This window comes from Diadema setosum, chromosome 18, assembly GCF_964275005.1.
Source record: "Diadema setosum chromosome 18, eeDiaSeto1, whole genome shotgun sequence".
In the NCBI taxonomy this organism is placed as follows: domain Eukaryota; kingdom Metazoa; phylum Echinodermata; class Echinoidea; order Diadematoida; family Diadematidae; genus Diadema; species Diadema setosum.
Genome location: NC_092702.1, coordinates 13,052,830 through 13,074,160, shown reverse-complemented (window position 1 = coordinate 13,074,160; position 21,331 = coordinate 13,052,830). Strand labels below are relative to the sequence as shown.

Sequence of the window (21,331 nt, the reverse complement as noted above, 5' to 3'; positions counted from 1 at the left end):
AAATACGGTAAAAATGCTATTTTCACAATAATTTTTGTTTTTCAAACCAATGATGTGATTTTTTTAAAGTACGTGGCATCTATTATCTGACCGTATTCTGGATCTGACATATCATTGGTATGTACCACAAAATTATAAGAACTCTGTGAGTATGTATAAAATTACAGAGAACAATTGAAATATCAAAGTCCTAAACAGACGAACGTCTGTGATGCTTCTATCTCTCTCGCTGCTGCAAATTCTACTTTGTTGTCCCAACTGCAAGGTATAAGAAAATTTGGTGTTCCACCTAATGTACATATTCTGCAAAAATTGTACGTCTGCTGGCTGTACATGGGATGTAACATTCTTTTATGCAAAATTATACTCAGTTCTCGTCACGGATGTGCGTCCACTATTTACTAATAAAGACCGTAGCCCATTCAACGTTATTGACAATATTGTTCTGAGTCGTAATCAACTAAGATCTAGCCACATGGTAATATGTATGTTTTGAGTTTCTGCTCAACCCTTGTCAAATACGAACAGAAATTGCATTTTCAGACGAACCTCCGTGAAAAAAAGAAAGTCCATGATGATTAAAACGTTATCTAGTGGGGCACCATCTTGCTTTGATGGAGCAGGTACATTTTACCTCTGGCTCTCTAGCTGAGGAGCTGCATGCCAACGTTGACATAAACACTCCTACCAATAAGGATAACTTGTCTCGAAAGTGTCCTTTATTCTTTAAAACTTTTACAAAGTAAACAATGAGCTAAGAGCAGTAGTTTCAGAATTTTCAAGGCAGTATGTGATCATGAACAAACAGCTCAAAATTGACTTGGCAATGCAATTTTACGCTTGTATTCCATCGAATTATACAAATACAGCTAAACACTGAAAATCAAGTAATAGGAAACTGGAATTTTGCGTAATCTGTGATTTCTGTGCATTTAAATATCTTTCTGACGATGTTTTGGAGACAATTTGCACTGTTATAGGTTCTGAAAGTTTCGCTCACGGATGTTCGGTCCCAGAAAGGAAATTTCTGATAATTATCATTGTACGATAAGTAATGTTACATGAAAATATCATTAAATCACTGAGTCTCTCATATACCCAAAAGTGAATGACGTTCAACATTCAATTTACCTGCAATAACAAAAAGAAAACGTTTTGCTCACGGATGTTCATTGGTAGAATAAGTCCATGAATTACGTAGTAGGAGATAGAGGAACAGTGTCACTTTTTAGTGACAGATGCTCCCCGTGTATATCTTTTGAGTAAGGTAGCTGCCATCTCAAACAGAACACATCCAGTTTTGGTCTCCATCATGGACATTCGCCGTAATTGTCATATATTCTATGCCTTTATACATTCTTATCTTTCTCTTCACAAGGATTTTTCTCTCATTCCCTAAGTAGCCTGGACATGCTGCGACCAAGAAGAAGAAAAAAAAGCCAAAACAAATCCGAAAAGTGCTACGCAGTCACATTCAGAATATATTGAAACGAAAAGGATGAAATGACAGAAGAAGTCTGTGATGGGCATGTGTCAAGAGAAATGTAAGTTTCAAAAGAACGTGGAAGCAGTTGAATGAAAATGAGAAGAAACGGAGAAGGGATCGAATTCCAACACAAAGAGGAAAGAATTGCCAGTGCACTCCCATTATACCGAATTCCTCTGGAGGAGTTGTTTTTATTTATTTTTTATTCATCGAAATGTCGTCATAAGCGAACAAAAGTGATGCAGTATAAAATTATTGTCTGATGAAAACATGCAAATCCTCCGTTTATCATGACATTGTGTTTTTTATACTCGTCAATGAAAAGCAATGTTAATTTGCAATTCTGTCTCATATGTTTTGCTTTGTTTTTACTTTACATTTAGGAGACAGGGAGATCGTCAAGTTGTTTGTGCATTTTGTGCTTACTTTAAAAAGACATTAGAAAAAAAAAGTGATGATTTAGTAATAGGTTTAAGGTCGCACTTTGATATGTTCGCTCTTCCAAAGATTCATTACTCCGAATGTCCGTTATTCACTGGATTCATTATTCGAAAGGTTTGTTATTCCGAAAAATGAAAAGAAAAAAAAGGTTCGTAATTAATTCAGGAGATTCCTTATCAAAAATGTTCTTATTCCGAAAGTTTATTAATCCAAAAATTAAACATTAAGGTTCACTATTCTTTCTTTCTAAAAGTGGAATGGGCCTGATATTCGTTAAGGTGAAAACGATTATTATGAGGTTTTTTAAATCTGTAGGTTTTGATTGTTAATTTGTTTCTCCACATTTCGATAACTGAGCACATTTCTTTTGTTTTTCTTTGTCAATTCTTTGTCATATTCAGCTGTGACTGTCTTCGTTATAAGCAAATTTTGCATTATAGACTTTATATAACAAATTTAGGACCTGAATCTTTACTTCGTGATTACGAAATTTTGATAAATAATTTCGTTCTCAAGGACGTGCACTTTATCGCGATTGCATGGGAGCGTTACATTTTTTAAAGTCAGTCAACTCTCAAAGTGATCTTCTTGCATGTTTTTTTTTTTTTTTTCATACGGACTTGGGTCAATAAACGATCTTCAGTTAAGACATCTAGAGTTATAATAAAACATGTTGCTAAAAACATTGTCCAATTTAATTAGGTAATGGTAATGAAAGCAATGTGTGTTGAATTTTTTTTCCTTCAATTTTCAGAGGTTACTGATGGCCTGCTTACAACTGACAAAACAAAACATTTCATCTGATTCTTTTAACCTGGTGTAAATTTACAAATGGTAGTTGTTTGTACCCAGTTCACTGATTTGCTTGATGGCACAATCAACATACTAGCGACAAGGCGTAATGTTTCATCAGATGGACTACGTCACTGAGATTACACTTACCTTTGTACGTTCATCTACGAGAGATGGAAAAGTGTTTTCTTTGATCCTCAGCATGAAAAGATAAACAAGCTTTAATAACTTAGAATTGGTAACAATTATTTAGGATTTTGCAGAGGAGTTTGTTCTCGACATGAAATCGCTGTTTGTTGTGAATAGAATGCGTTTCCAACTCCAGAGAACTGCATTGTTCAATATCTTGTTTGTTCCGAACTTCCATGAGCTATATGCGAACCTCCGTGATGAAAACTATGCTATGTTTGTTGGATCATAGAAACTGCCTAGATCAAATACACCTTAAAAAAGTATCCTAATATTTGTAAGGATTAAAGTATGGGATAGTGAAATAAAAGGTCGAGATATTGAGTTTCTGTAAAATGCGCGTAAATTGGAGAAAATGTTTAGCGAAAGAGTAATATTTCAACAGAAATAACAAATTCGGTTAAATCATCGGTTGTCGACCATTACGCACAGGTTAAGAGCACCAGCTTAATTTTCTGCCAACACATACACATATCCCTTAACCCGTTGAGGACGGACTGATTTTGCTACAACACGCATTTCCCATAAACACCTGCCCGAGTATACTCGGGACTCGTCCTCAACGGGTTAAGATACTTCGTTACGATTTTGAACTGAATCAGATCGTTACAAGCTATGTTAAATGGCATTCAAATGCATGTGCAGAATTATTCCTCACGGGCGTTCGCTGCTCTGGACATGGTAAACTTTCGTGGTGAATAAAAACTTGTTCCTCTGAGAAAATCCTAGTATAATTGGGTTCATATTAAAGCTTGAATTATACTCTTTCAGGTATTGATTTGGAGTAATTCCTACTTTTGAAATTTGGCGTTGGTTTGGCTCAATTGTACATCGTTCAAAATTCTGACCCATATATATACAGTGCACTCCCGTTACAACGAACACGGTTATAACGAAATTTCGTTACAACGAAGTAAATCTTCTGGTCCCAAAATTATCATTATTAAAGTCTATGGCACAAAATTCGCTTATAACAAACACAGTATAGCGAAATTTCCGTTATAACGAAGTCTTTTCCGAGCGCCACAGACAAAGAAAAACAAAAGAAATGTGCTCCATTATAATGAAATGTGAATTGCTTTCGAAAATACGTAGCGGAACAAGCATTTATAGCGTCTCTGCATGGGTGAACGCTTCACACCACTGTGTGTTCGCTCCTTGTGCCACACACACTTTCTGAGTGGATCTTGCGTTTATTATTGTAATACAGTTATCCCATCACATTTCACACAGCTTTCCAGTGTATGATGAGTATTCAGCAAACATAATATGATATATATGCGTGGTTTCCTTGTTTTCGTTATATATTGTATTTGTTCGGTTATAACGAAATTTCGTTATAACGAAAGAAAACCGCCGGTCCCGAGCATTTCGTTATAACGGGAGTGCACTGTATATCGTGATTGGCAAAAAGGACACAAAAATAATTTCTTAGACAACAAAGATAGAGGAAAAGAAAAAAATATCAAAAGGAAATACTTAGTATGTAAATGCAATATAAAACATAATATTCATAATAATAAAGCAAAAACATACCTTTTCCTCTTCTTGACTCTCCACTGATGGTAAAATGGGAGAATGAAGCAAACAAAATTATTGAACAATGTTATTAGTATGAAGAGTTTTCTTCTCCTTCTAATAGTACAAAGTGCCTAGCTGATAATGCTTGCCGACTATTACTAGTCACCTGGGGTGAACCTTGGGGGTCAGCATCATTGTCGCCCATTTTCTGTTGTTCAATAGGCATGTGGGTGGACCATTATATCAGGTTAACACCCTGCTCTTTGCAATGATTGATTGAAGTGGAATCATTTATGTGCATACAGGTTGTAAGTCTTGATTCCCTCACACATAGGACCTAAGGTGATCTTCATTTAATGTCCTATCTGGGGGACAGAGTGTTTTTGCCTTGTATTAGATGGGACAGCATCATTACACACAAAATTGCTCAGCTAGGCTAAATGGGAATCGAACCCGAGTCAGTTTACTCTTTATGTGCCATGGTGTAAACCCCCTGTGTGCCACATTATTCCGAGATAGCAACTGAAGTCATGCTTTGGGAAGACGTTCTGTTTTTGTTTTTGTTTTTTTCAAATCTATGGAACTTTCATAGATTTTTGTTACCTGGGCATATAATGAGCAAAGATGTAGAAAAAAGGCCAAGCATTGCTTTGATGTTAATTCTTTTGACAAATCTGTGATTGGTTTTCGTACATCATTGTAAAGGCATGACTTTTGCACACAAAACAGTGACAGACGCTTTGAATTTACTTGCAAATCCAGTAGGACACACTGCTTGATGGTCATTCACCACATAAAATGCAAGTTACATGTGACAGGAATGGAATCACGAGAAACGCTTTTATTTCTACTGTGGTATTTGGCGATTTATTGATAGGTTTGGGCGGGTTTGTGCATTTGAGCAGAATATGCGAAGATGGCATGCCGTCGACTGAGTCGGACATGCGAACGTGGCACATAAAGAGTTAATTGCAAAAGCAGACATGCTACCAACTGAGCCACATCACCACCATACTAGTAGTATGAAGAGTGAAGAGGCAGTTTGCTCTCAAGTAATGGCTATCTTTACTGATGTTTTCCATATACTGTCCATATTTTTGATAAAATTATGCTACGGCCCTCTGTGAACATGATTTCTCTTCATTATCTGGGCCCTGTTTTATGAAGAGTTATGATTGATTTCTATGGTAAGTCTATGGCAGCCTGAGTGGTAAGGAAATCTATAATTGATTATATCTTTTGATAAAACGGGGCCCAGATCCTTTTCTTACACTGTGCTTTACAAGTGTACCTGTTTTGAGTGTTGATACCATGGTATGCACTTAGGCCACAAGGAGGTTGTACGCACAAATGTGACCACACATCTCAAAACAAACAAAAAGTCGCACTCCCTGATTGTACATGAGGACTCAAAAATGGTGAAATGGGTCAACCTAGACAATCTTCAGTTTTTGTTTTGTTTTTTAAAAGAATCCTTCCACATAATTCCTCAGTTTGGGATCATAAAACACATGGGAAATTGTGCAGTTTTTTGCAGTTTTTCTAGAATACTTTTTTCCCCCCATATAATACTGTGATAAGGTACATCTTAGAGGTCCCTTTTCACCTCTTAAAAACCCTTTTCACACTCCTCCCTTCCAACTGTAATAAATTTTGATAGGATGACGCTACTGCATTTAAAGGGGATGGCTAGTAACTGATCAGTGGGAATCAGTGGGAATGCTGGGGGATGATTGTTTCAATCCTTGTGGGATTCATTTAAGAGTACATTATATACACTATTGTTGTGTGAAAATTATTTGCTTCAGAATGGTCTCATATTCAAGTAAGAAAGACCTCGTCACTGTACAGGCATGCTAATCTAGAAACATTAAACTGCACATTACTTGAATATGAGACCATTCAGAAGCAAATAATTTTAATACAACAATAGATATATAATGTACTCTTAAATTAATCCCACAAGGACTGGAACAATCATCCTCCAGCATTCCCACTGATTCCAACTGATCAGTTACTAGCCATCCCCTTTAAAGTTATTATTAGTCATTAATAGAATGTGCTCAACGAGTGTAGCACATTTTACTATAATCTGATAATCCCTTCATTGTGGGTGCTACACAGTTTTACATGCTGTTTTCTGTTCCATTCACTGCACAGGTTGCATCTTGGTGAGATAATGCACTTGAATAGACCCTAAACTTCAAAGCCTGATAACATTTCTCACACTCTTTTCTTTCCAATTTTCTGGTTGACATAAGATGAGATATTTTTCATCTTGAAGGAAAAGCCATGTTATAACTGTAAACTATGTGTTCGAGACAAATCTACCTCATAACAGTGCGGGGCTGGGCCGAGCCGCGGCTGAGCCGCGGCCGAGCCCAGCCTCAATTGCGAGGTCGGGCCCAGCAATTTTGTCCGTTGACACTGCCGGGCTCGGCCGCGCTTTTGATTCAAACCTTTCAATGTTTTGTCGTAGTGGCGCTCTGCTTGTAAACAAACGCAATTTGGTATTGTCTGGTTTTCAGACCCTTTGCCAAATGAATTCCATGGCGACGAAGTCGCCGTTCGGGCAAAGGCCTCTGCTGAAGGAAAAAATCCTTTGCAGGACAAAACCACCATAAACTATACTAGTTTTCGACGTTGAGGGGGTTAACATCCTGAACAGCGAAATAGTACAGGCAGAGGGTTTGGAAGCCAGACTAAAATTGGCTGCGCATTTGGCCCAGTTTGCGTTTACAATGAAAAAAGGCCGGGCTCGGCCGCGGCCGAGACCACCTCCAGAGCATGGACAAATGCGAGGCCAATTTTGGCCTCGCATTTGGCCTTTTGCGCGTTTACACTGAAATGAAGGTGGACTCGGCTACGGCCGAGTCGCGGCCGAGCCTCGCACTGTAAACGGGGTCTAAGTCATGGTTGATTGGGTGGTGGTGGTGGTGGGGGGGGGGGGGGTAAGAAGTTTAATAAGAGAGAGAGAGTGCAATGTGAAAGGAGAGAATGATGGGAAAAACTCACTCTGCAGACGGTGGACTCACATCCTCAGGGGATGGAGTGAAGAACTGAATGACAGTGCTACAGTCAGAAATCTTGCTTGGAAGTTTGACCAAGGCCTGAGGAGCAATAATATGATAACACAGAATCTTGGCACTTTGTCATGGAATTCTTTAACCAAAGAAAAAGAAGAAGAAAAAAAAAAAAACCACCATCATCATTTAAATGTATCATAAACCCTACCACCCCACCCCAACAAGCAAAACAAAACAAAACAAAACAAAATAAAAGCAATGAAGACATTGAAGACATGCAGATTCACATTGTATTACAAACTCTTAAAGATACTGTATACCATTGGGAGCAGTTATTCAAAAAATGCTTGAGTTATTACATTTGATGCATACAGTGTACAGTGTATCTTAGGTCAGTTGTATCACAAAACATCCTACCATATTCAAAGTTTTGCAACAAAGCCTAAAATACAAGGAGACGTCACTATTTTTCTCAATAAATCATAACTGAAGAATGTTTATTCTAGAAACAATTTTATTACAACTATTGTGCACATTTTGTATATAATTTACGTAAATGGGACTGTACAGTACTGGTTGAGGTGGGGATTCAGGTTTATAACATTCCTAAGTGAGATAATGAGAAACCTAGCTCTTATGAAATAGGAAAGAGCATGTAATTTCTAGAAGGATTCAACGCTTATTCAATGATAATTGGTTTTCAAATGGCTGAAATATCCAAAAAAGTGATAATAATAAAAGGTGACAGGACACGCCTTTTATTGGGATATCTTTGTTTCACCTTGTCTTTGGATATCTCAGCCATTTCAAAACCGATTTCCATCAAATAAACTCTTGATACCCCTTAGAATTGCATATTGCTCTTTGACATCTCATAGAGTGGTTTCTGAATATCTCACAAAACGTTAAAAGCTAAATCCTCGCCTCAACCAGAACTGTACAGTCCCTTTAACATTGTTTTACATCCGTTGTTTCTATTCTTAACTCACATTTTAAAACTAATATTTTGAAGCACTGAAACTGGGTTTTTGTTTCATCAGCAAATGGTAAATAATGTCTTTAAAGAGAATCAGAGCATATCAATAAGTCTAAGGGACAAAACACATTTTTTGTTGTGTCACAAGGAACATAAAGAGTACACAAAGACATCACCTTTGCTAACTGTGTGCTGTTGCAACTTGAGTTCTAAACATTGAGACATACATGTATTGTTTGCATATTGTGACATAACAGACTGATATACAACATATCAATCTCACAAACAGTGAAAAAAAAAGCAAACTTCTAAACACAACATTATGCAGACAAAAAAAAAAAGCCAGCAGGAAAATTCCTGCTATTCTCAATGTTGTTGGGATAAAGTCTCTATGAAGGACTACAATGTACTTGTTAAAATCTTTAAAAATCATACCTCAAAATGAAAGTATAAAGTTTAAGGATAGTTTGACTAAAATTTTTCTCCCAAATTGCAGGCATGGGATTGTTGGACTCAGCAGATATTCATTGTCTGCCATGAGAAAGAGTCTGTCATTTTGATACATAATAATCTAAATCATAATCATAATCACAGTCATAATCACAATCATCTTCATAATAACGATAACAAAACATAATAATATTGTTACACTTATCATTACTACTATCATCATTATTATAATTATCATCATTAAATACAGAAGATAAAAGGATTTCTTGTTTAATTACCAAAACATTTGCCTTAAAAAAGAAGAAAAAGGAAATGGTACGTCAATGGTATCATCTCCACCATTCCAACCGACACAAGTACAATCAACTTGCATATCTTTCTTATTTTTTTTCAATAGATTCCCTAGTTGCCCAAACAGCCCCCAAACACACACACAAACAGCATCATAACCCCCCCCCCCAAAAAAAAAAAATCCCCCAAAGTGCATTACTGTGTAATCATGAATCAATTCAGTAAACAAAGGCATGTACACACAGCCAACAATCTGCGAAGGGAAATTCCCCTATTTGTGCAAGTCAAGGAAGAGAAAGTACATAAAATCCAAAATATGACATATGTGCATGTTTGCATTACATTCATGTTCTAAATTTATTCTACATATAGCCAAGGATGGATTTCATACTGCACACATTTTGCATTCATCAGCGTGTTCCATCATAGTTTATCCATGGAGCTACCAAAAAGATGGAGTAACAACGGTTGGGGTCCTTTTGAAGTGATGCTCGAAGCCGACTCGTAAAAAGTAATCCTCGCTAAGCCCCCGTGAGCGAGAGCGATGACAGATGAGACAGTGCGTACGCACAATGACGTCATCCGCAGCGCGTTCGCAAACTGGTTCTTACCATGGAGCTACCTAGCTCCATGGTTCCACCATGGAACGTCAATGCATGGGACTACACAAACTGCAACTGCCCCGTCAACTTCGAGCATATTCGATTTAACATGATTCTGAATTAATTATAGCTACAAATAGTGAATCTGCAGTGTAACAAATTGTTTAACATGTCATACCGTCGTTTAGTATGTAAATCACGATATGATACGACGGCATGTAAACAAACACTGCACTCTCGACACGATCAATAATGGCCGTCACGCTGTCCCGAACAAACACACAGACAAATAACAGCTGGCTTCACAACGGTATAGATAAAATGTACGCAATTGTACGCAGTCAACACTTACGTAAGATTGTAGTTTCAAATGTCAGCTTTACGGACAGATATTCAACTATGTGGAGAAATGTGAGGGATTTTTATTAAGAATTTTATTCTTAGGGTATGTACTCGCCACAGTCACAAAGCATGACGACAATACATTGTACAGTACCTTCGCTGTTCATGGGCCAATTCAGTTCGTTCAAAGTGCACTGCACTCGGTATCTCCTCTGTTTTGCCTGTGGATATTATGCGCATGCGCGTGGTCTTCAGCAAAGTTTTGCGCAGCCATATGTTGTTGCAAGTCGAGTTTTTGACTCGATACAGCACTATATTGTATGTGCAATGTCGGTGAGTATGACGTCATTTTTGCGGCTCGGAGCATCGTTTGCCAAAGTATCCCCTGCGGGACGAGTTAAGCCGTCCCAGCGAGTGCGGTGCTTTGAAGTCTGTCAGAACTGACCGCTCGTAGTTGGGTTACGTAATATTGGTGGCCTTCGTTGTTACTCCATCTTTTTGGTAGCTCCATGGTTTATCCTTCGCCCCAGGTTATTAGGCCTCTCTCACCAGGAAGTCTACTTTACACATGCCATCAAGTGAGCTGTAATACCTAACTTTGGGCAGAGTTCATTTAGATACACAAGGCTAGCAATTACATAACAAGTCCTTCTCTGTTACCTTGATAGAGGAAAGAATACATCGTGGTTTACTAGCAGTTTTCGCTCAACCCCTGATACAGTGATGCAGACTTTTTGACTGCCTGCATGTAGTTTTCCTGTTTTCATATCCAGTAATTATTTTATGACCTATTTTATTCCCTTTGCATCATTTTACTGGGAAGAAATAGAAATGAAATGCAACACAAGGATCCTTGCCCACAAAAGGTCAGAATTGCATGAGAACATATGTTAAAGACCTAATAAAATGGTTGACATTTTTTTCTTAATGATGTAATAATATTAAATGTTAAATTCTAAGTAATTCTGTGGCCATGCGGGGTTTTTTACTGTTCTGAATTTTGTTCTATATTTGTTAACATAATGGATGCAATTTCCTCGGTTTTGGCAAACTTTCTATACTTTCGCCGCATGCGGCGCACTATCACTTCTGAATTGTGATGACGTCAAAGAACGGAGTCGTCGATATCGATTGTCCGACCAGCCTAGCCATAGCCAGCGAGCTAGCAAGGCTAGCGCAGCGCAGCGACAGCACCGGCGCCGGCGGCTAGCGCTGGCGGCTAGCGCTGGCAGGGGAGCGAGCTAGTGAGCACGCCCGCATAGCTAGCGCTGCGCTGCACTATTGTCATTGGCTAAGCCTTTGAACAAAAGAATATTCAATGAATTGTATCGGATTTAATACTGCCAATAATACAGATTACAACTGTGGTACGTTTTAATATCCATTATTTTCACTGTAAGACCATGAAGACTGTGGCGAGAAAAGGATACTTCGCACTCGGACAACGCTAAGCTTACATAGATTTGTAGGCAAACTCGTGAAATAGGCCCCACCACTGCGTGTCTGTACTAATACTACGGCGACTCGCCTGTTTATACTCGTGAATTCAGCCCCACCGTGTGGCGTTCATCGGTAGATAAGCACGGCGGTGGGGCTTCCTTTCACAGTATGATTTGTATCATAAAACAACTAGAAATGTCGCTTTGGCGACTGGTATGCCTCCGCCATAATGCATGATTTTCCCAATAGGTCTAGATAGTACATGTGGACAATGTGTGATTACATTTTCACAAAATTGGCAAAATATTGAAATGACAAGTTTGTCACAAATGTGTTGAATGTTCACCTTCCTTGACCTAGGTTTAATTGGATGAATAGAAGAGCATGTATCTAGGGATTTAAGGACTTTAACTTGACTTTGATCCATTCATACATTTAGGCATTGAGTAATTGTCAAGGTACAGGTGTGGAGAAAAAGTGCAATTTCTGAATTGAATAGTAAATTGTTACCATTTTCATCTGGCCCTTGACCCTAAAATTCATAAGATAATCACTTTCAGGTAAAACATGCATAATATGTACTAAGTTTCAAGATAACTTGAGCCACTTCGAGATATGGAGGAAAAAGTTAGTTCAGCACTTTCACTTGATCTTTGACCTTTTGACCTTTGAGGCAAAAAAAGAAGAAAAAAAAATACTTTCCAGAGAATTTCTATTAGGTTACACATGCATACACCAAGTGTAAAAAAATAATAACCCTGCTGGCATTGCATAAATATGAGGGAAATAGTAAAATTTTGAAGTGTTGCACTTGACCTTTGACCCCTGACCTTTGACCCCATGAACCCTACATTCTCTAGATAATCACTTCCAGTCAGTACATGTATATACTATGTTCCATGAAGATACCTTGAACAATTTTCCAAGGCACGGAGAAAAAAAAGAAGTTTTGATATTTTTACTTGACCTTTGACCTTTGACCTCATGACGCAAACTATCACCAGAGAATCTTAATTGGGTAATACATGTATACACTAAGTTTCAAGAAAATATCTTCAGGCATTCAATAGATATGGTGGAAATAGTGAAATTTTATGTATTTGACCTTGACCTTTTGACCTTTGACCTTGAGCATGTGCACCCAAAAGTTGATAGGCACAACTTCACCCCCTAATACACATACATGCCAAGTTTCATTAGGATACCTCAACAGGTTTTGATAGTTACCTTGTCCACAAAATTCATTACGGACGGACGGAAGGACGGACGGACGGACGGACAACCCGAAAACATAATGCCTCCGGCACCACTTCGTGGCGGAGGCATAAAAAAACTACTCGACCAAAACTGACAATCATTCTTAATCTTGGTATGGTTTTTCTTAGAAAATGGCGCATCTAAATGACTGATGACAATTATTGCAGAAACTGACCTTGGGAAACTGGTTAGGCCTAGCCCCCTTTTTTTTTTCTTTTCTTTTTTTTTGAGCCACGACCCACCCTGTAGTGTAACATACTCTAACCCCCCTGATGTATAGAGTGTAGCCTCTGTACTACTACCAAAGATTCTGCTACTATTACTACTTTCTAGTCTACTAGACCTAGTGGTACTAGTACTACTACTAGTAGTAGTACTAACATTAGTAGACTACTACTACTAGTAGACTACTACTAACGTTAGATCTACGTGTTAGTAGCGTTAACTTGCTAGCGCCGGCCGACAGGCCAGGCCACGGCAGGGATGCTCCCGCTTGCGGTGGCCGGAGTAGCCGCTCACTTTGTGAGCGAGCTGGGTCTGTTCTTCTACTACTTACTAGACAAACAGTTACAACTTACAGTGTCAATCATGTAGAATACAGTATATCCTTTCTAATGTTAAACTATGGGGGCATACCACACATACCACTCTGTATTTCCCAGGTGACCGTTTCCGTGGCGTCTTATATTCTCGGACTTGGTGCCATGTTCATTCGTTCTTGCACTGGCAGTGGGAGATGCAGCTGGTTCATATCGGTAAGGTGCAGCCCCACGATAACGTTCTAGTTCATCGGCTGCCTCTCCCTCCCCATCTTCCCCTTCAACTTCATATGACTCCTCTTTTTCTCCGCTATCGTCAGAGCTGCAATCTTCATCATCATCATCAATGTCGAAGTTTACCCATATAGGGGAAGACATTATGCTTGAGGTACCAGGTATGATATTTGTGCAAGCTAACTAACGTGTACGCGCGTGTACCAAGCTAGTAATCTAAGTGCTAGTGCTGAGCGGCGTCTGCTAACTGAGCACAACTCCGTGCTTATACGTCATCAATCGCTTCAGAGGTGTTGGTCACGTGACGTATTTTTTTTCACAAAAACTGCAACGAGGCCCTCCAAAAATGTGATATTTGGGGGAGTTTCTAGAAGTGATAAAAACCGGAATGACACTGAAAACATATTTACATTGATAATCATGACATATATTTTACATTTCTTTTGCATATTAAAACATTTTGCAAGCATTTTATTAGGTGTTTAAATACCTAAGCACAATAGTGTGTTTCTGTATCTTGCATATTAGAATGATGATGATGTTACAGTCAGACTTGCCATGAAAGAACTATCGATATGCCAACAACAGTCCACCACCTTCAGATCAGTAAATTAATTTTGTCTCTTCCTTGCTCTACAAGATTGTCTTTGGTCATGAAATATGTACATTCATGGTTCACCCATTGCTTAAAAAAATTTTCACCAAGTAGTTTACTTCTCATGCCAAATGTTTTAGTTGCTTGTATCAAGACAAGCCCTGGATCTTCCTTTATGCATAAACATTATACTAACATAATAAACAGCAGGCCTCGAATTAACCGACGGCCATGGCCGTCGGTGCCCCTCTCGTTGGCCACAATGCCTTTTTTTCCTTTATCAAAGTTACGGCCAAAAAAAAATGTGCCCTTTTTCTTGTGGCCGTGGTGCCCTTTTAGAATGAAAGTTATTATTTATGATGTATAATATGCCCTTTCTCAAAGTCTACACTTTAATAAGCTTGAACAACTTTCCTGATCTCAAATATCATACCTTCAGTTCACTCGCATCCCAATATATCTGATTCAAACTCAAAGTATCTTTCCGAGATACGAGACGACGTGTACTTACATGTACGCCCGACCGGCTTTTACCGTCCCGACTGCCTCCGCAGCGCAGCGGCCATAGAGTTACTAGCTAGGCAGCGGCGGGCTGGAGCAAGTGGTCGCAAGCCATGCTAAAAAATGCCAGGCCTGTCGGACGGCTGCGAGCATTGCCATCTCTCTCGCTTTGCATTCATGCCCGCATGCTCAAAGCAAAATGGCGCCGGAAGTGCTCCAAAACGAGCACGGCATATGTGTTGAGAACGTACTGTATTACAGAACCTACATTGTATTGCGTATGGCCTACTGCCTAACGTCGTCTGCTGCGGAGAGATCTTATGCGTGCGTGCGCTGCTGGAGTGTAGCAGCATGGTCGATAGCATACAGCTCTATGGGGCATTCACATCACGTATAAACACCCAACATGCCCTTTCCAATGTGGCCTTGGTGCCCCTCTGACTGACCTAAGTGCCCTTTAATGGCTGGCCTCTTGGAAAAAGTGCCCTTTTCTAAATGGCCTTGCCCCTCCAAAATCCTATTCCAAGGCCTGAAACAGGCCTTCCTCTGCTATAAGACAACAACCAGAATTACCTTGTTTATTTCGTTAGGGCAGAAAGAAGGAAATCATCAGGTCCCCGTGTTGTAATTTTTTGCTAAAGCAACTGCTTAGTGGATCAGGTAATTTTCTAATTCAAATCACTAACTCTTGTAAAGGAAAGAAACAATCACACAAACAAACATAAAATTAAGAGGCTCATTTGAGGTCCTTTACTTCAGTATTCATACAATTCTGTTCTCTTGCGTACTGCATTGTTGACGGACTGCACTACTTCCTTAAAACCTGGCAATGACGATGATGTCAGAAGATAAACACCTTCAAGACATCGAATATCAGATAAAAGTTTACATTTCTTGGTTCTTTTTGTTTCTTGCAATCAGTTGCAATGTCAAATATACTTAAAAAATAAGCCATATTGGCCTATTAAGCATTAAATTCAGTCTGAATAATTTACGTCGATGTAGGGCAATTTGTTAATCAGTTGCAATGAAAACATCTCAACAGAAGAATTTCGTGAATTTTACTATTATTATTGTAGAGACTTATTATGAACCAAATTTATTTTAACTGTGCTAAGTGAGCTCAGACAGATTTTATCTCATCCTATGTCATCCACCATGGACAGTGCATCTGAAATGGATGCTAAACAGTGCATTTGAAATGGACGCTAAACAGCGCATTTGAAAGGAACACTTAAATAGTGTATAATTATGAAACATCATATATTTGTGTTTTGTTTTTGAGTGTATTTCTTGTGCATGTCAGAATGAAAAAAAAAAGCAATTTGAGACAATTCTCAAAGCAAAGAGTTCATTTGCAATAGAATGTGTATATATACATTGTATGCAAAATGTTGTGTATTCAGTACCATGTTGAGCCTTGACCTTTAATGTATTTCATCACACAAAATCAGTGTATAGAAGCTGGCATCTCAATGGGTGACAGAAGTTTCAAAACCCACGTTCATTACAAGGTATAATGTTCCAAAAAGTTGGATTTGCCCAATTACAGATTGGCAATAATATACAGGCACAGATTTATTGAATCCAGAATATTGAGAATTATGGAAGCCAGTATTTGTTTTATATATCCTCAGATGAGATGAATAGATACATGTATCAGGGAATATGTTGCAATTGGAACCTGAAATTTGGAAGGACTTTTTGGACAAGTCAGTTTAATGAGAAATAACATGACATTGTTTATTTTATGTACACTGGTTAAAGGCCACACATAAATTCTGACAGAGATTCAGATATATTTGGTCTGTTTAATAGTGCCAAAGGTACACATTTTGTAATTGATATATTTGGTTTGGATATTGAGGCCCACACAAAAGAATACCTCTTTATTGTTTTGCTAATTAGACAAACTAAAGGATATAAAAGAAATCCTAAAATCATTTATTGTTGATATTGTATTGTGTGAATATGTATATGTTTGAGAAGTTGAACATATGATTTTGCAAAGAAATAACTGATTGTTAATGATTCAGAAGGATCACACGTAGTGGGAAACAGATATTTTAAGGTTGTAATTCATTGCATTTGTTTTGGTGAATTTAAAGGTGCTTGATAGTAAAGGTCTGTCAAATGAGCCGAGATGTTTTCGTTCTTATGTTGACAGTAAAAGGTGTTATTTTGTTGGATCGAGTTGATTCTAAGTTTGGTGTACATCATGTATTATGATTGATTGGAATCGTATTAGGTATTAGGTAATAGGTAATATGTGTTATGATGCATTGAAGAGAAGTATTTATGCATCTACATGACGATCCGAATAATTTTACAGAGAATGAATGAATTATAAAATGAGGACATTTTATTTGCGAGAAGGAAATTATTTGTAGAGACTTATTTTGAACCAAATTTATTTCCTTGTACAAAGTGAGCTCAGACAAATTTTATCTCTTCCTATGCCATCCACCATGTCACACCTCTTTCACAATATGGTACACTCCACTCTCCTTCTATACCTACCAAAGCACATCTCCATGCCCTACCAGTACATGAGCCACTGTTAGAATCTCCCTCCATTTCTCCTAATTGGTTTTCTCTGTAATGAATATTTATCTGTGCATCCATCCTTATTACAAATTTACATACAGGAGTCATAAATAGCAATTCATCCTCTGTTGAGATCCTGTGTTGACTTATTTGTATACAATGAATATTAAAGGGAACCAAAATCCAAATAGCAATGTGGATTGAGTGAAAGCAGCAATATAATAGTAGAACACATTAGTGAAAGTTTGAGGATAATTGGACAATCGATGCAAAAGTTATGAATTTTTAAAGTTTTGGTGTTGGAACCGCTGGATGAGGAGACTACTAGAGGTGATGACGTATGAGTGGACAACCAAATAAAGAAAATATAAAGGGAATTCCACAAAAATTCATTTTTCATGAAAATTACACATTCCATCAACTTGATACTGACATACAAGTTAAGGGTAGCAATTATTCCCCCTGCTTTCTAAAAGCGGTTATTCAAGTGCTCATTCATAATGCTAGAAAAGTGAATTTTTGTGGAATTTTCTTTATATTTTCTTTATATTGTTGTCCACTCATACGTCATAACCTCTAGTAGTCTCCTCACCCAGCGGTTCCAACACCAAAACTTTAAAATTGTTGTTCATTTTCCATCTGTGAAGATGGCTGGATAGCCCATATTCAGCTATACTAAAGCTGGTCTTCCATGGGGTCCAGTTGAATGTGGGGTGGGACCACTTCACCGGGTTAGACACCCTGCTCTTTGCGATGAATGAATGAAGCGGGATCTTTTACGTGCATTGAGCTGTGACTCTCTCATACACGGGACCTCCATTTTATGTCCTATCCGTAATTCATAACTTTTGCATCGATTGGGCAATTTTCCTCAAACTTTCACTGATGTGTTCTACTAATATTGCTGCTTTCACTCAATCCACATTGCTCTTTGGGTTTTGGTTCCCTTTAATGGCAAGTGCCTGGATAAGATATACAATGAAATTGCTGGGAAGGACAGTTCGTCAGCAGATCTCCTCCAAGCAAGACCTGTGTCAGCTGCCTCCTAAGTTCCACCAAGTTGTACTGCCTCTAAGAATATGAGAGCGAACCCAGAGCCTTACATTATTATGAATAATTATGCAGTACCCGCTGCATGCTATAAGGATTAGAACCAACACTTGCTGTCAGGCGGAAGCTCAGTGGTCTAGCGGAGATGACACCTGTCTGGAGATCAGGAGGTCGTAGGTTCGAATCCTGCTCGATTTTGTATGCCTAGGATTTCCTTTATCATCGATGGCTACTATCAAAACACTGATTAATTCAGTGTTTATTTATGTCAATGTAGAACAATTTGTCAATCAGTTGCAATGAAAACATCTTGACGGAAGTATTTCATGAATTTGAATAAATTCAGTCTTTTCCACACCAGATTTAGGGCTCCAGATAGACATGGCCAAGTACCCAAAGGGTTCCTGTATGTAATGGGCGTTTTCAGTGCTTTTCTCGAGTTCTCCACTACTGTGAAGTTGTCTGAACTTACCTGACAGTATTCATCCAAAGGTTTCAATCTTTTCAAAGCTACTTCACGAACATGGCTTCTTCCAAACAGAATTTTTCCTGAGGAAGACCAGCATGAAAAACACAAAAAGAGAAAAGAAAGGAATTGTATCGTCAAACATATAATACACACAAAACAACCAACAACATCTGAGAACTATACATTATCGTACATTTTATTAGCGGTGATGAAAATTCACATCTAATGTATGAATTACTCCCCTCTTGATTTATATAATTTTGTTAATAATAATATTGCTTATTTGATCATGCAATTGATCGTATTTCCTTATATATAAACAAATCAACTCACGAGTACATTATGCTGTGATATATATATTCAGATTATATCATTACCAAAAAGAAGAAAAAAAAAAGCCAAACCTAATAAAATCACGGTCTAGTGATTTTCTCTTTATATTTGTTAAATACAAGCCTAGACTTGCAACATGTTTAGAACTAGAGTCCAACATATAGTAAATGGCGATCATAAAACTCTTCTTTGATGTAGCTGTTATATACATGGGCCCAAATTCTGAAAGCTGGAATAACTATTCCGTGGAATAGTTATTCCGGGGAATAAATTATTCCACCTTTGAGAATAGATTCCAGGGAATAAATTGTGTCATTTTACATCACGAGGGCCTGATTTGCATAAGAGGCGTAATAAATCGGCGGAATAAGCGGTGTAATAAAGTTATTCCACCTTTGAGAATTCGGTCCACGGTATACATTCTGTTATATGTCATTTATCTGTTCAAGAGTTTGCAAATTGGTAGTTTTTTGTTATGTTCATGTCCCAAGCCCTGACAAAGACCTGTAAACAGGCCGAAAGCTTGGCAGCAATAAAAGGCAATAAATAAGCAAACTACTGCAACGTCCACTACAATACCAGCCCTCTTCCATCATCACAACTAATACAATGCAGCACCCATCACATAAGTTGCCAAGCCAACTTCATGTTTTATATATATATCACATATATAATATATACACTGTACATAAACTGACCATTTGTTCAGTTGGCATGAATAAGACAGAATCAGAAGAGATTACATGCATGATTATGATCTGAAGGTAGCACTAATCAGTTTTGGAAGATGAGCTGCAAAAAAAAAAAAAAAAGGAAAAAAAAAAATCAGTTTGCCATCACAAGGATCCATAATACCCAGTACCAGTACTCACAAATTTGGTCCCGCTACCAGCCAATTGTACCAGAAAAGGTCATGAATAACATGTACAGTATATAGCCTGGAAACAGCAACAATGTCTAGAACTAGTCTGTAGTGTTAGCTAGTCAAAGACCTTTTGGAATCTTTGCAAACATACAGTGATACTATTTGTCTTTCTTTTGACCTAATAGAAAAACATTCAACTGATGGTTGGTCCATGTTCACTCAACTGTACAAAAGGATTAGATTTTAATCATAATAATAATAATAATAATAATAATAATTGCATTTATAAGGCGCTTCATACTGACGTTTCAAAGCGCATCATGACAAAAATTTCATTTCATTTCATTTCATTTGAAAAAAATTTGAATCACATGCCCCAAGAAAAACATGTAGAAGTCTTGTATAACACTTGTACATATAAACAACCAACATCACTAAGCCACATTGCAGCCAGTGCCACTTGGAGTTTGGTAATGAGAGCTGCCCAAAGAGATTTTCCCCAGTGACTGCTAGAGTGCGGGGTCTTCATACGCCCTGTACCATTGTTTTGTGAGCGCAAGGGGATCGAGCATTGGATGACAACGAGGCAGTAGGCTCACCCCTCGTGCTAACACGCTAGCAAACGAGCAACCGAGGAGCAGCCAAAATCAAGTGCGTACTCGCGTAAAAGTTCAGAAGTTCGCGTAATACGCACTGTAGAAATGTATACTTAGTACGCAAAGTCCGCCATTACTAAGTGGGTACAATGGCGGCCCCCATGAAATCACCAACTCCATTGTAGAGTCCGCCCTCTAGTGGTGGCGAGGAGAAAAATCTCTTTGGAGCTGCCAGACAGCATGACCATGACGATTTGAAAGCTGAAACTTCTTGCAGTCTCACCCTCAGCAGCGATGCTTGTTACTTGCCAAAATTTGATGGAACTCTGAACTGTGAAATTGCTCTGAATACTAATTAGAGGATTTGGCGATAAACAGCAATTTGTTTTCTGCTCAGAAAAGACATAATATGTGACCGTGCACCTCAAAACGAACATAAAGTCGCACACACTGATTGTGTTAATGAGGCATGCTTAATTTCAGTTTAGTCTGATAATGCCTTCATTGTTGTTACTCTGGTGGTTTACTTCCTGTTTTTTGTCCCATTCATCGCACAGCCAGCACGGTTCAAATGGTAAAGAATAAGCGCTTGAATAGACACTGTACTTCAGAGCCTCTTTTCTCAGTTCACACTTTTCCTGAGTTTGAGCTTTCTTTCCAATATTTGGATAGGTTAGGAGAGTCCATTTGATTTGAGATATACATCATTTTAAGTCTGCTCTTTCAGAATATGGTCTGAACTGAAAATTCATGTCCGGCGACTTTTTGTTTGTTTTGAGGTGCAGGGTC

General features: G+C 38.2%; 1 protein-coding gene across 1 annotated transcript in view; it reads right to left on the bottom strand.

The window, feature by feature from the left end:
* LOC140241645 (SH3 and PX domain-containing protein 2A-like) overlaps nt 1-21,331 on the bottom strand; it is an 89,898-nt gene that overhangs the window by 37,886 nt on the left and 30,681 nt on the right. The window contains exons 5-7 of the mRNA XM_072321386.1: nt 18,752-18,828; nt 7,445-7,539; nt 4,445-4,467 (exon numbers count right to left, since the gene is read on the bottom strand). Coding sequence (XP_072177487.1) covers nt 4,445-4,467; nt 7,445-7,539; nt 18,752-18,828 — 195 coding nt within the window. The remainder of the gene's footprint in view (nt 1-4,444; nt 4,468-7,444; nt 7,540-18,751; nt 18,829-21,331) is intronic.